General features: G+C 47.6%; 1 protein-coding gene across 1 annotated transcript in view; it reads right to left on the reverse strand.

Moving 5' to 3' along the window:
* The window catches only part of Zc3h3 (zinc finger CCCH-type containing 3), an 86432-nt gene that overhangs the window by 8784 nt on the left and 61309 nt on the right, over window positions 1-16339 (reverse strand). Inside the window, exons 6-9 of the mRNA XM_021184025.2 lie at window positions 15387-15429; window positions 15153-15311; window positions 14967-15036; window positions 12884-13015 (exon numbers count right to left, since the gene is read on the reverse strand). Coding sequence (XP_021039684.1) covers window positions 12884-13015; window positions 14967-15036; window positions 15153-15311; window positions 15387-15429 — 404 coding nt within the window. The remainder of the gene's footprint in view (window positions 1-12883; window positions 13016-14966; window positions 15037-15152; window positions 15312-15386; window positions 15430-16339) is intronic.

The following is a 16339-nucleotide window of genomic DNA, read 5'->3' on the forward strand; positions in this document are numbered from 1 at the left end:
ACATTCTAGTAAGCAATCACACAGGGTGAGTCACGCCTGTGTTCCCATCCCTCAGAAAGATCAGTGAGTCTGAGGCAAGCTTGGGCTATGTGCAATAAGAACCTGTCTCAAACGAACCAAGCTGCACAAAGGAGGATAAGGAGGTCTAGCAGCAAGGGACAGAACGGGGAACACACCACACGCAGTGAAGGCTCATGCTGAGATTCACATCCAAGATACTTAACAGCTAACCTTCCAGAGCTATCTATACTCAAATACTAGCAAACTTCCTCCAAGTCACTATGGAGGGTAAAACCCAACGGGAGACTGAACACTCTGAGCAAAACTTATCAGACAGGAGGGCACACGGGGCTCACACAGCAAAGCTCATCAGATGGACGGCACACAGGACTCACAGCTTAACAGCTCAAGGAAACCCCAATGCCTCCAGCAGCTGGAAGGAAAGGCCAACATCTGTGAGGCTGCCCAGAGAGAAGCTGGCAACATGCTGTCTGCGCATGTGTATGGATAACAGAGCTGGGTTTATACACCCTGGTCTTCCAAGTGCAGCCTTCCACAATGGCTCCAGGCTGTGGGCTCTTCTGTACCCAGCTTTTCCTACAGAGCATGCTCCACAATGAGGGCCACTGCCCATTTCCCACAACTGCCTACTCTAGAATAGCGCAGGGATGGTGGTAGTTTTACTAGCAGGCGGCTTGCACACCTGTAGCTAATGTGAAGGGGGAAAGGATGAAGGTCTGTACGGCCTGCTTCCCTGTGGCCAAGAACAGGCTGTCTCCACTGGCCTGGGGACAATAATGGCTGCTCACACCCATCATTCCTGAAGCCTCATCTACTACCCTTTCCTGAGGGCAAGCCCTCAGTCACATCAGCATTGTCTCCACCAGACGGCTTGCTCATGGCCCCATCCTCAGGGCCAGCTCTAGCCTCATTCCCACCACCTAAAGTTAGAGCTGCAACCACACCCTGAAGCTCAGACAGACCCTCTGAGCACCTGCCCTATCTATTCTTGCTGTCCTGTTCTAGTCACAATCCATCTCACCCAGCCTCCTTCACCCTGAAGCTGGTGAATGCAGTGGAAATTGGTGGGAAACTTGGAGAGACCCCGTGAAGCTTGGACAGAAGGTGGCAGAAAGTTGGCAGCAGCAGGTCACATAACGAGTAGCAGGCCTCTCAAATGGGCTTTTTGTTTGTTTTCTAAGTCTCTCCTGGCTGCTGACCAGTCCTGGGTACAGAGGGTATCAGCAGCAAAGGAGCCACAAGTGGTCATGGGATCCTTGCGAACCACTAGTAAATCTATACTGATTCCAAAGTAAAAGTGTATTAGATAATGTAAGTGGCTATTGGCACTAGGTTTGGGAGAGCAGGAAACAGCAGCAGCAGTGTGGAAAGTGTGCTCCAACCAGGAGTACAGCCTTGAGACGGGCCCAGATTCACCAGTACTACAGAATGCCACAGCACCAAAGCCCCAGAGGGCAGGATCTGAGTTTTAGATCGGGAACAGTGCCTGGGGCAGAGGAGAAACGGCTTCTTAGGGTCTTCCAGGTTCAAGGTCATTAGATATGGACAGCTGATTTCTGGAACTATCTACTTCCAGATGGGGCTGGGCTGTACTTAGGAAATGAGCCAATGTTAGAGCGCAGTGGCTGAGGCCTTTGGCTGTGAGGGGGGCACACACAGTGAGCTGTATATGCATGGTCAGCAGGGTTGGGAAAGCAGGCATGTGCTGGGGAGAACAACAAGGGGTTTAGAAGAAGAGAATCCAACAAGACCTAAGACCCTGCCAAAGGGACATCACAGGGATGACAAAGTCAAAAAGCCAAGTTGGGGGAGAGACTGTGTTAGGTATGGACCCGGTTTGAGGGGCAGTGAGCAGGGAGATTTTGTTTATTTTTGAGGCAGGGTCTCCTGTAGCCCAGGCTGGCCTGGAACGTGCTTGCTATTGTTATGTAGCCAAGAATGACCTTGAACTTCAGATCCTCAACGTTTTAAGTATGAGATTACAGACATGTACTTCCATGTATGGCTTATGTGGTGCTGGAGACCAAACCCAGGGCTTCCTGTCTGTAACTCTACCTACTGAGGCAACATACACAGCAGCTTCTGTCTTCAGCTAAGGAGGACAGTGGACAAAGAAGAAGGGCAGTCAGCAGTGTTTACCCCGTGTGATGATAATGAGGAGGGACTTCCCCACCAACACGAGACAGGATGCCCAAGTTTAAGTGGAAAATAGTGTTATCATCTAAAGAACAGGCAAGAGCTCAGACAAAATGCTAAGGCAGCATTTGAATTTGAGGCTGGAAAAGCCACTGGCTACTCGAGGGTCAGTAGGCTGATATTTGGGAGCTCGGCTGAGAGAGCACTGAGAACAGCACAGGCGGTGAGGTGTGACTGTGATGTTTCAGAGGGAAGCGAGGACTCTTGTCAGAGCTATGCATGCAATGCCTGGACTTCAGCATCTGTGGTTCTAGTCAGGTAGATCTGAAGAATTGGAAGAGACCAGAACCACGAAAGTAAAAACCTTTATTTTGTTGGGACAATTAAAATCTCCTGGGGAGTGTTTCCTCAGAGTCAGCAGGCAGACACTATGTTCCAGAAGTAGCCAAAGTTGTACCTCATGCTTGTAGTCAAACTTAGTAGTGTACAAGTCACCCAGACAGTAGAGGTTTGAAGGTACAAAGAGGTTATTGAGACGTCAGAGCCATGGGCTGACTTGAGAGGACAGCAGCAGCTATGGAATAGAGTCAGCATGTGCTGCAAAGAGCTGAGCCCAGCGAGTGATCCAAACCCTTTGGAGGAGCCCAAAGACAGTGAGTGGATCCCAGACACTGGACACCACCTCCCTTGCAATGCTGTTACCTGGCTTTACTTTGTTCATCCTGACCATGCCCTGGTTCTTCCTTCTTGGGGTACAGCATTTGACTTGTTTTTGATTTTACAGGAACCCACAGTTTTATGACAGACAGACTTTTCGATAATTTGAGAGAGAATTGGGTATTTTAGAGAGACTTTGGACTTTGAAAGAGACTTTTATATTTTAAATATTTTAAAGAGACTTAACTTTTAAAGTATTGAAAACTAAAAAACTATGGAACTTTTAAGTTATACTATGTTTATATTATAACATTAATTTGAGATCTTGGAGATGAAGAAAAATAAATTGTTTTTAATTTTTTTTTAAATTAAAAAAAATTTGGGGGTGTTTTTTTGTTTTTGGTTTTGGTTTTTTTTGAGCCCTGTGTAGCTCTGGCTGTCCTGGAAGTCACTCTGTAGACCAGACTGGCCTCAAACTCAGAGATCAGCCTTGATTTTGCCTCCTGAGTGTTTGGAATCAAATGTGTGTCCTACTATGCCCAGCTTTCTGTCCTTTTTTGAGCTTTCTTAATTGTGCTTGAAATGAAAGTGAGTGCTGACTGTGTGCGCTTTTCACTGTTATTTACTTGTCTCAGGCAGAGCTCCACTGTGTAGTCAAAAGTGAGCCTCCTGCTTCAGCCTCCTGAGTGCTGAGACTTCATATTAAATGCTAAATATAAATGGTACAGGCTCACTAATTAAAAAAAAAGATATTGGCAGAATGCATTTTAAAACATGACTTATCGCTGTCTATAAAAAATCATTTAAAATGCAATGAATAGATATAAGTTGAAAATAAAAATATACAAACTGGGTATGGTAGTACACATTTTTAATCCTAGCACTTGAGAGGCAGAAACAAGTGGATTTTTGAGAACTCAAAGCCAGCCCACTACAAGCCAGCCAGGATTACATAATAAGACTGTTGTCCCAATGTATATGGTATGTGAGTATGTGTATATATATTATGTATTACATATAATATGTATTATATAATAGATATATGTAGAGAAAACCTCTTATAAGCAACACCTGCCAATAAAAAAGCCGATGGCCAATGAGCTGAGGCAGGGAATAGGAGGTGGGACACTCACTGGAAGAGAGAGGATTCTGGGAAGTAGTGAGAGTATAAGAGAGACACAGTAGCTAAACTCAGGACAGAATAAAGAAGAGACTAGAGAGAGCTCTGAGACAGCCGCAGAAAAGATGGACGATGTAAGCCAGCAGGTGGATGAGCTTGGGAAGATGACGACAGAGATGCTGAGGAAGACACTAAGGAAGAAGTGGGCCAGGACTGAAGAGAGTTAACTAACCAAGTGGTAGACATAGAATAGTTTGAATGGGTTAAATAAGTTTTGAGCTAGTCAGGAAATAAGCCAAAGCTTATGACCTTATGAGACATTTAATAAATAATTAGTGTCAGAGTCATTGTTGATAAAAACTAAGTGGCCAGGAGGAAAAAGAGTTAATTTTTTAACACACACACACACACACACACACACACGCACGCACGCACGCACGCACGCACGCACGCACGCACGCACGCAGGTATAGAGGAATTAGAGAGATGGCTTAGTGACTGGAGTATGGACGGCTCTTCCAGAGAACCAGAGTTCTGTTCTTGGTGCCATGTTAGGCGGCTCACCACTGTCACTCTAGCTCCAGGCAGACCTGATTCTTCTGGCCTCCATGGATACCTGCATTCATGTGCACAGCATACATGATTAAAAATAAAATGAGGGTGAGAGTGAGGGTGGGTGGATGGGTGCATGCTGGAGAGGTGGCTCAGAGAGGTTAAGAGCACTGGCTACAACCCACATAGCAGCTTACAACTGTCTATAACTACAGTTCCAAAGGATCCAATGCCCTCTTCTGGCCTCACAGGGAGTAGCTCATAGGGAGTGGCACTAAGACACTACATGCATGCAAGTGATGCACAGACAGACACATAGGCAAAACACTCAAGATGCATACAATAAAAACAAATAAAATTAGTGTTGGGTGGTAGTGGTGCACACCTTTAATCTCAGCACTCAGGAAGCAGATCTCTGTGAATTTAGGGCCAGCCTGGTGAACAGAGCTAGTTCCAGGACAGACAGATTTACACAGGAGAAACCCATCCTTGGTGGGGGCGGGGGGGGGGGAGAGGGGAACAGAACAAAAACAAAACAAGCAAACAAACAAAATTTTTATATGCACACACACACACACACGCGGAAAAGGACTAGCTAACACAGAGTTGATCTGGTGAAGAAAGGATCGGCTATAATCCAATCGGAAAAAGGAGACTGCAGAGCAAAGAAAGCAGAGCCGGAAGGCCTTATACAGTGATAAGAAGTCAATCTATAAAAGGATGAAACAACTCTAAATGCATCCCCCCACCCCCAACCTCCCCGGCATGCTTGCACTTGCCTGTAATCCCAGCACTGAGAAGCAGGAGCAGGACTGCCATAAGCTGGAGACGTGCCTCCTTGCCTCCTTTAAATTGTGAATTCTAGTCCTACAAAGACACCCTGTCTCAACAGCCCAGCCTAATAAAGTAAAACCTAAAATGCATATGTACCGAACAAAAGAGCTTTTTCTTTAAAAAAAAAAAGGGGGGGGGGCTGGTGAGATGGCTCAGTGGGTAAGAGCACCCGACTGCTCTTCCGAAGGTCCAGAGTTCAAATCCCGGCAACCACATGGTGGCTCACAACTATCTGTAACAAGATCTGACTCCCTCTTCTGGAGTGTCTGAAGACAGCTACAGTGTACTTACATATAATAAATAAATAAATCTTAAAAAAAAAAAGCAAACTTACTTTATGTGCATTAGTGCTTTGCCTACATGTATGGATGTGTATGATGTGTATGCCTAGTGCTTGCAGAGGTCAAAAAACAGCACAGATCCCTTGGAACTGGAGTTACAGATAAACATGAGTCAACATGTGGGTGCTGGGAATCAAACCCAGGTCCTCTAAGGAGTAGCAAGTGCTCTTATCTGCTGAGCCATCTCTCTAGCCTTACAAAAGAGCTCTAAGGGAACTATAGAGATGGCTCATCAGGTAAAGTGCTTGCAACATAAGCATGCAGAACCTGAGTTTGGTCCCAGAACTTATATAAAAAGGTGAGCACAGCAACCTGCCTACAATCTTGGTGACAGAAAGGCAGACAGGATGACCCCTACGGCTGACATATGCAGCTCCAGTGAAAGGAATTGGCCCCCACAAGGCTCACAGGAGGTGGCACTATTAGGAAGCGTGGCCTTGTTGGAGAGGGTGTGGCTTTATAGAAGTGAGTGTGGTGCTGGAGGAAGCGAGTTGGGTAGGCTCTGAGGTCTCGGATGCTCAATCCAGGCTCAGTGTGGTATTTATTTCTACTGCCTGTGGATCAAGATGTAGGACTCTGAGCTCCTTTCCCAGCACCATGTCTGCCTGCACTTCACCAGGCTTCCTGCCATGATGATAATGGTCTAAACCACTAAAGTATAAGGCAGCCCCAGTTAAATGTTCTCTTTTATAAGAATTGCTGTGGTCATGGTGTCTGCTCCCAGCAATAGAAACCATACCTAAGACAACCTGTCTCCAAAATTAAAGTGAAGAGCAACTAAGGAAGACGCATGATGTCCATCTCTGGCCTTACATACACATGTATGCATGTGCACACATGCCACACACACACACACATGCATATGTGTATACACAACAACCACAACAAAACTGACTGACACAAAGGAGAGATAAACAGACTCATGAAAACTTGATACCTAGGGGCTAAGGATGTAGCTCAATTGGCAGAATGCTTGCCCACTATGCGTGATGCCTAAGGTTTTGGTCTCCCCACGCCACATAACTCAGGCAGGGTGACACATAGCTGTAATCACAACTCTTTGAATCTAAAGCCAGGAAGATCAAATGTTCAAGATCATCCTTAGCTACATACTGAGTCTGAAGTCAAGTCGGGCTACATAAAACCCTGTTTCAAAAAAAGAAAAGAAAGAAAAGAGAAAGCTAGATGAAAATTCAAAATATCTTTAAGACCAGCAAGATGGTTCAGAGGACGAAGCAGCTCTGGCCACTTAAGTAATATATACACATATACACAAGCAATATAATATATATACACAGACAATACATAGTCATACATATATACACATATACACAAACAATATATATACACATATACACAAACAATACATAGTCATCCACATATACACAAACAGTACATAGTCATACATATATACACATACAATAATAGCATTTTTTTAAAAAAATCTTTCAACAGCAAAATCTATTATGAAATCACAGAATGTTTTATCCAACAAAAAAAAAACCAAGACATTTTCCCCCCAGGGCACCACAGCACCTCCTTTTTCCTTACATGGGGATGTTTGTTAAGGCCTAATGTTCTCACATAACAACAGAAAACTGGTATTTTTGGTCCAACATGTTTTGAAGCGCAGGTGGGACAGACTGTAGTCTCATCATTGGGAAACAAATAGGTTCAAAGTTTGAGTTTAGCCTTGGCTACATAGTTATTTTTGTCCCAAACAAACAAATAAAAAATCCAGTATAAAATACATAAGAAACATAAATACATAGTGTGCAATGTGTCTGAGATTATAGGTGAAATCAAGCTGTTTCTAACTCAAGGTCAGCAATAAGCCATGTGTTTTGGTCAGAAACCAGCAGCTAGGAAGGGAAGATGGGTCCCAGAGCTTGCACTTTCCCATCCTGTAGAAAAGAGCTACAAAAACAGGCCCAAAGAGCAAGGCTGTGGTGGTGCACGCCTTTAATCCCAGCACTTGGGAGGCAGAGGCAGGCAGGTCTCAGTGAGTTTGAGGTCAGCCTGGTCTACAGAGTGAGCTCCAGAACAGCCTGGGAAGACACAGAGAAACGCTGCCTGGAAAAACCAAAACCAAAACCAACCAAGCAAACAGGCCCAAAGACACATGAATAGTTGGGGACGTAATGTGACTTTAGTAGAGCATTCACCTAGCATGGGTCTGAGTCCAGACAAGATAGGGCTAGGGCAGAGAGATTAAATTACACAGAGTGTATTCTTTACTATGAGGGCATCAAATCAAGGCCAGAAAGGCAAGAAACAGTTCTAGAGTCCTGAAAACCGGGCAGTACACTTGTAAATCCCCCGGGTCAGAAAGCAGCAGCACTGAGACAAGCAGCCCTGCGTGAGAGCCCAGCAGGGCAGTGCTAGGGACACAGCTAACCAAACACACTTAGACAAAGGGGAACCCTCCCAGTCCTCAAGAACCCAGAGGAGGAAAGGGCAAAATAAATGCCAGGCAAGCAGAAATAAATAACGAGAGGAACACAAAGCACTGAAATGGAAAAGGGGAGCTAGCGCCAACAGAACAATCAGTGAGCCCGAGCTGTCATGTGGAAGACCAATGGGATCTGCCAACTCCAGCCACACAGGTGAGAAAGAAAACACACTAAGTATCAGGAATGGGGTGCTCACTAGATACTGGACACCACAAATATAATTAGAAAATACTTCAATCACACCCAGAAACACAACCTACTGACATCGACTCTCTCTCTCACAGAGCACTGAGTTAGAAATACCTCCCCAGGGAAAGCCTGCGACTACAGACTGGAGGCCCCATGGTGAGTGTGCTACTACGTCTTTTAATGAAGAATCAGCACTAGTTTTTCTCAAACTTTCCTAACTGGCAAGAAGGACATATTTCTAAACTTCTCCCATAAGGTCAGCATTCCCTGGAAACCACAACACCACACTTCCTCAGAAGCCCACGGCCCGCAGCACACACAGTGACAGAAAAGAGGAGGGCTCCACTGTTGCCACCTTTACTCCACAGATTGACTTTCCAGACAGAACAACTAGGCGAGGAAAAGAAACAAAAGGCCTTTTGATGGAGATGGGAGCAGTAACATTTTGTCTGCCTTCAGATGACAGATCTTATGTTTCAAAAATCCTAAGGAACCCATAAAAATTGTTAGCATTAACAAATGAATTCACAACATGCGGTGGGGAAGATGCCCTTTTATGAAAATATGAAGTCATCCAGTCACCATGGAAAACAGTTTGGCGGGTCTACAAAAAGACAAATATGCTGGGCAGTGGTGGCGCACCCCTTTAATCCCAGCACTTGGGAGGCAGAGGCAGGAGGATTTCTGAGTTCGAGGCCAGCCTGGTCTACAGAGTGAGTTCCAGGACAGCCAGGGCTACACAGAGAAACCTGTCTCGAAAAATCAAAAAAAAAAAAAAAAGAGAGAGACAAATATAGGATTGACCCATGATCCAGCAAGGAAGTAAAAGCAGGTATTGATGCCAGTGTCTGTTATAGCATCATTCAGAGCGGCCAGCGGGTGGCACTAACCCATGTCTATTTACAGATGTGCAGTGATGAACAGAATGCCTGCACACATGTGATGGGATATTATTTGGCCATAAAAAGGAATGAAGTTATTATATATGTAACAATATGAACCCTGAAAACACTATGCTGAGAAAAAGGCCTACATGGCAGACACAGAGGAACAACTACTGCCGGATTTTATCACGGAAATGCCCGGGCAAGGCTGCCAGGAGCTGGCAACTGGAGGAAAAGGCAGCTGTGCTTACTGCATTAACAGTGTTTCAGTTTGAAGTGCTGAAAAAGGTTTAAAATATTTCATAGAGATGCTGAATGCAGAATGCTGTGAATATTTATTTACTTTTGGGATGGGTCTTGCTGTGTGACCCTGGCTAGCCTAGAACCAGTATGTAGATCAGACTGGGCATAAACATGTATTGATCTTCCCACCTCTGCATCCCAAGTGCTGATTCAATATTGTAAATCTAATTAATCAGTGACAGAATTGTTGCCTTAGGAATGGATAAAATAATGAACCTTGCTGTAAGTGTTACAGCACAGATTTGTGTGGGGTTCTGCGATTCACACTCAGGGCCTTGCTAACGCTAGGCAGGCTCTTTACCATGGAGTTGCGTCCTAGGTCTGAATCACAATATTCTATCCCATTCCATGCCACAATTAAAGAATAAACACAACAAGCTGTGAATGATGAGGGCTTATTTCTATGGTGGGGTGCTTGCCTCGTGTGCATGAAGCCCTAGGCTCAATCCTGAGCCCTGAAAAGAAACAAAAATAATATACCAATAGCCATGACACCGAAACACGGGGTCCACTGTGTGAGTCATATGCCAATGAAGCTGTAATTTCCAAGGCTTCTACGTTCTCAGGGACAGGAAGACAGGTTAGAATGTCATTTGAAAAATATGCACACTACATAAAGACACAATGAGCAGAGGCCTCGTGTAATAAGCAAATCAACAACAGTGTGTCCTGAGAGTGCCTGGCAGTCTTCATGAGAGATGGTTGGCTCTTTCACCAGCACAGCAGCATGTGGGGGACAGAGCCCTCATCTCTACAAGAGGAAACAAACCCTCGTGGCCATGGCCTATGCAAGGTGGTGGCTACATGTGGCAGTGAAGCTGCACTGAGTCTGGCCCCTTACCCACAGCCACCTTAGCACAGCTAGTGGAGGCAGCAGTACCAAACACGGCCGTTCACTATGATCAGGGATGAAGATAAGCCCTTCAACAGACTCAAATTATGGGGAAATGGGAGGGCTGCACACAGCATAAGGCTCTGAGCAGACTGCAGGGCACCCTTCCCAAGCAGAGATAGCATATGGCAATGGGCAGGAGAACCAAAGATGCCATGGAGGACTCAGTGCTCAGTAGCCATGAGGGTAGCGGGTGGATTAGTGCAAAAAATCGGAACCTAAATCTCCGCCCGGGGTCCTGGAGAGGCCTGAGCACACGCAGGGGACGACAGAGCAGGAGGCACAGACTGGAGAGTGGGGAGCTGTGTAGCGGGTTCAGCAGAGAGATGGAGGAAGCTAGAACACATGCACACGCATTCTCTCTACACACATGCACATACAAATGAAAGGATCGTATTCAAAGGCACACACATACTTCAAATGCACATGTATACATTATATAAAAAAACAGATTCGCCAGCTCTGTGCCCTGGGGCATGTGCACACAGAATACTCATGATCCAAGGAGCTACATGGTAAGGCAAAGCTGGCATCACATCCATCAAGAGATCAAAGTGTGCCCTAGGTCACAACCAGGGGCAGGAAGAAGTGACACAGTGCCACCCTAGCCACTTTCTACTACAGTGCAACCCTGACCATGACAGTGAGCGGCACACTACAAAAGTCAGCAACCTGCAGTTAGAAATTTGTCTGCAAGTCCAAGAGGGTTGGCTGCCAGCTGGCAGAGGCTACCCTCTGAGTGGTAAGACCTGGAACAGCCCTGTGGCCCCCAGAAAGGGAAGGAGCAGAGACTTACTCCCAGCCTAAATTATTCAAAAGGAAAGGGAACGTGCCTCTTTAACAAGCCCTGGCTTTATGAAGCAAGGTTAACAGTTTCACTTGATTCAGTGGAATATTATAAACTCTCCAGGGCCCATTTGAGGACTTCTACTTCAGGCGCAAGGTGACGACTCAGCACTTTTTATATTATTTAGAGAATAAAATTAACCCTCACAGGCCCAGACTGCTGCCTCCCCTCCCGCTGGATCTGGCCTGCTCAGCGCTTTCCCCCATATATAATTACAAGCTGCTATCCATCATGCGGCAGGGACGCAGCGCTGACACGCCGAAAGGGACGCAGTAAGCACTTCCACTAATAGAAGCAGGACTTAAATATCGCTCTGATATCTTCATCTAAATTGGAATATTTTACAATAATCAGCTGCAGCCTCCATGGGGTCTTGCCCCTCACCTGGGCCAGCACCTAAAAGTAACCCTGCTAGGACCTGCCAGTCCACACCTCCCCGGAAGGACTTCCTTGCCAGGGATCAGTGTCCTTCAAGGTGACCTGACAGCTCCTACCACACTTATGCTATCAGTAGCAATACAGAAGCATCAGTGAGTTCAAGGAAGTCATTTCTTATGTCCTCCTGGAAGGGAGTCTTAAGCCACTTTGTTGGGGGACAGGATAAAAGACAGAAAGCATCAAAGAGCTCAAGCAACTTAAGAGGGCTCTCCCCAGGTATGACAGGGCACATACACTGTGAAGCTCCTAACAGAGGGCTATCCCATGCCACAAGGGTTTGGGAGATAGGGGCTGGCCTTGCACTTACATACCCTACACTGGCTGTTAGCCTTGATTTCACTTCACTGGCAAAGTGAAGTTGGGGGACAGGAAAGACAGCAAAGGCATTTTCCACAGGCCCCCAAGTGGTATGTCATGGCTCTACTTTAGGATCCTAGGGACCAAAGGACACTCTCCAAGAGTGTTCAGCCATGTTGAGCCCACCTCAGGCCCAGAGCCCCAGTGTGAGGGGCTGAGGTATGAGAGGCTTGGAGAGGAGCGGTAGGTTCCCGGGGCTCTTCTGTAGATGTGCAGTTGATAAGATCATGCTGGCTCAGCTACAGAGTTTCCTGTAAGAGCAGGAAGGGAGGACTGAGCTGCCTGAGCAGCCAAGAAAGTAGTCTTGGACATCTAGGAGAAGGCAGCATGCCAGGAATATGGTGGCAGACATCCTGACCATTTACTAACCCTTAGCTCCATATTGGGTATCTCCAATGGGCAATGGATGGGCACAACAGAATCCAGCCCTAGCCTCTTTGATAGAGGATAGCTGCCCTCTATTAAAGGTGAGATGGAAATGAGAGATATGAGATACACACACACACACACACACCTACCCACCCAGCATCAGTCAGTCACTTCAGTCCTATAGAGCCTCCAACCTTTGACATCTGTTTCAGTGACTACTGGTCTTAACTCTCAGCAGTCTCCTTGGGTCTTGCTATGTCAGCTACTACATCTCTCTCATATTTTGAGTGGGCTGTACTATAAACCCCCTTGTTGCCTCTGCAAGAGGACCTGGGATGCTATGGCCCTGTGAGACTCTGAGCAAGTTGCTGTACCCCTCAGTCATGAGATGGATGGAATTACAGACCATCTCAAAGCTGAGCAAGACCACAGAAGCCAATGCAGAAGGTGCTGTTTGACAATCTGTCCCATGCCCAACTGTAGTCCTCACCTTTGCACCCAATGGGCAGTAGCCTTTGAGGAAGTCACTGCAGACTTCAGCCTTGCGGGACACGTACACGTGGCTGTAGGGGCAGTTGCTGTTGCTGCAGATCCCCTTCAGAAAGTAGGAGCACACAGGCATCTGCGATGGGAGGGAGGGAGAAGTGAGGACCCAAAGGTCCACACCTTTGTACCATACTCACTTTACAAGTAAAACTATCACAGACTTGCAGGCCCCTGAGAGGTTCCCACACCTGGACAGCAGCCACCCAGATTCTGCCGGAGACCATCACCCTGGCCCTCCTGAGGGAGAAATGAACACAGAGCTGGGTGCAATGACGCACACCTTTAATCCCAACACTTGCGAGGCAGAGACAGGTGAATCTCTGAGTTCAAGACCAGCCTGGTCTACAGAGCAAGCTCCAGGCTAGCCAGGGCTGCATAGTAAGACTCCAGAGTGTGGGGGTTGGGGGGTGGGATGGGAGTGACAAAATCAAAAAAACTCCACAAGAAGTGAATGCACATTCCAGCCAGCAGCGGCTGGAGGCCAGGGAGCCACCTTCCATAGCAGAGCCCCACGTTCCTCATCTGCTTTAACTTTACCCAATGAAGATAGTCTGTAGAGTGGCTTGTTCCTAGGTGTGCTGTTCTCTACATGTGAGCATAGCACCCAGGATAAGTCTACCTCTGAATTTTCCAGGCAACTTTGCTCCCTCCCTTCCTGTGGGACAGCCACCAGCCCTTCCTGGACTGTTTGGAGAATAGGCATTGTCACTGTCCTGGCCCAGCATGTCCTCCTCAGCCACAGGCAGTCACTTAGACCGCATACTGCACGTCAGAGCCTCTGACAGATGTTCCACTCTTGAACTAGCAGTGGGTCTGAGGAGTACATCCCTGTCCCAAGGAGCCCATGGACTTTGAAAAGTCACTTTTCTGGGGCAAGGTGGGAGAGGGAAAGGCAGGAACCTATCTGAGGTCAAGTAGGGAGAGGTTGGGACAGCAGCCCTGGAGTAGAGAGAGGAGGGGAAATCGAAGAAACAAAGGGTGATTTACTGAGCAAGAGTTTATTTTTAATTGTCTTTTAACTGCAGCCACAGAGGGGAGAGGGGCTGGGGGCCCCGTTTGGGCTGGTGCTGGAGAAGCTATAGACAATTCCCTTAATGTGGTTTTTGATATAGAGCCCAAATTAGCTCTAATAAAAAGGGATAATAAAGCCAACTCTTGCACCAAACAGAGCTCCTCCTGGCTGTCAGAGCGGGGCCGTTACCAAGAGGAAACTGCGTTCTCATTTCAATTAACCTTGTTTGCACCCCGCCACGTCCACACAAATAACAATAACATTAATTCAGGGCGCTGGTGCGGCCCACACATTAGACAGCTTGGAGTGCGCACGGGCTTTGGAGCTGGCGCTTAATGAACCTGAAACTCGACGTGAATTTCCAAATTGCTCACGACAGAGTTTCGAAGCTCGATTAGGGAGAAAAATGCTGATTCTCTCCAAGTTTCTCAAGGGGAAAAGCTGTCGGAGCAGCAGCAGACCTCACCCACCCGCCTCCTCTCCACTGTGGCCCAGGCCCCAGGCCCTTCCTCACACTCATGGCCGTCTTTCCAGAGGCAAGTGGGTATAAATAAGGTCACGTGGTCTGTGGCTAGCACTGGGCCCTGACTACGGTACTCTCAGGCCTTCCCTCTCGGGTACACCTGCACATAGCAATCATGGCTATGCTGCCATGGCTCTTCTGACCAGTACGCCATCCATGGCAGGAGAGAGTTGAGACCCTGGCCCCATATTCTAGGAGCATCTATTAGGCTTCCCTCCCCTGGGCCTGTAGTCTAGGTGGGAAGCAGGTTGGCATCGATGCAGGACCTGGGGCAATGGAATGTTGACTTGGTATGCTGGGACTCCAGGCCTGGTTCTGCTTCCAGCTGGAGGAAGAGGCAGTACAACACAGCCAGGACATGGGAGTGACAGGAGCTGGAGGAGCACCTGAGGTGGGGGCCGCTAACTCGGGACCAAGGAAGACTACACAGTGCAATCTGCCCAGAGGCTGGAATGTCTGCAAGAGAAGGCCTGCTGACCAGACAACACTCACCTTTTCCTTGGACACATGGTGAGAGAAAGGGCAGGACCCATCTGTCTTCTTGCATGTGCCTCGGACAAATCTGCAGCACAGGATAGCAAGGTTTGGGAAGGGCTGGGAGAAGGTTCTGTCACTCACACACACACACACACACACACACACACACACACACGTCATCAGGAAAGCTGGACAGGGCACCTGGTACACACGGCCACCTTCTCAGGGTCATGGATGTAGGGGCAGCATTCGCCACGGTTACACCTGCCAAAGCGGTTGTAGTACATGCAGTACTCTCTCTTCTTCTCTTTCTTCTGCTTCGCCTGCCGGATGATAGCCAGGCTCCGCTGGATGGCCCGGCTATATACAGGGAGAGGTTTGTGAGCCCCTAAGTGAGCAGGGAAGCCCTTACCTTCCCAGCCTCAAGGGACGCACCTGGCCAAGGAACGACTGCAGGTGGTAGCAGGGTCCAGGCGTCCTATAGGGAAAAGGAACAGGCCACATCAAGCCAGAGCCCAACTGTAACCCTTCCCTACCCTTCCCTGGCTGGCTCATGCCTTCTTCTTCCCGCCAGGCTGTCTTGGCAAAGACCCCTTGAGTCTCCCAGCACTTAGCTCAGACACAGATGCTTCCTCCAGGAGCCCTTCCATGGGGATCAAAGCATCAACAGTGGGGAACTGCCGGGCCCTGTGTATGGCTTATGTCAAAGGAGGGCAGCCTTGGGTGCCAGGGACAAAGACTGCCAGCCCCTGATGTCTTCAACCAGCTGGGCTCCCTGAGATCAACTTGTTGCTTACTGATTCCCTACTGGCTCCCAGCTTCCTGCTCCCCTGTGTCCAGGTGGCTCATGGGGCAGGTCCTTGGGCTGAGGTAAAGACTGGCCTATGGACATGATTCTAGGCTCTGTCCTTGTCTGGCTACCAAGGAGGCCATTGTGCAAATGACAAAGGTGATGGCACCTCACTTTGTCAAGCCTGGGAAAGAAACAGAAAGGGCAGCTTATACCAGGGAAGAAAAGATGGGCCAGTATACACAGGAGAAAAATTGGTTTTAGACTTAAAGAATTGTTTAAAAAAGAAAAGGGAGAATGGAAGAGGGGAGGGATAGGGGAAGGAGGAGAGAAAGAAGGCAAAGAGAGGGAGGAAGAAAGGAGAAGAGGGAAAAGAAGAGGAGGGAAAATGAAGAAGGGGGAGGGGGAGGGAGGAGGAAAGGAAGGAGAAGAAAGGAAAAAGGAAGAGAAGAGGGGAAGAAACAGGAAATGATAAAGGAAGATGGGTGGAAGGAGTGGGAGGAAGAGGGGAAGGATGGGGAGGAGGAAAGAGAAGAGGAAGAGAAGAGGGAGGAGGGAGAGGGGAAGGATGGGGAGGAGGAAAGAGAAGAGGAAGAGA

Source organism: Mus caroli, chromosome 15 (assembly GCF_900094665.2).
Source record: "Mus caroli chromosome 15, CAROLI_EIJ_v1.1, whole genome shotgun sequence".
NCBI lineage: Eukaryota > Metazoa > Chordata > Mammalia > Rodentia > Muridae > Mus > Mus caroli.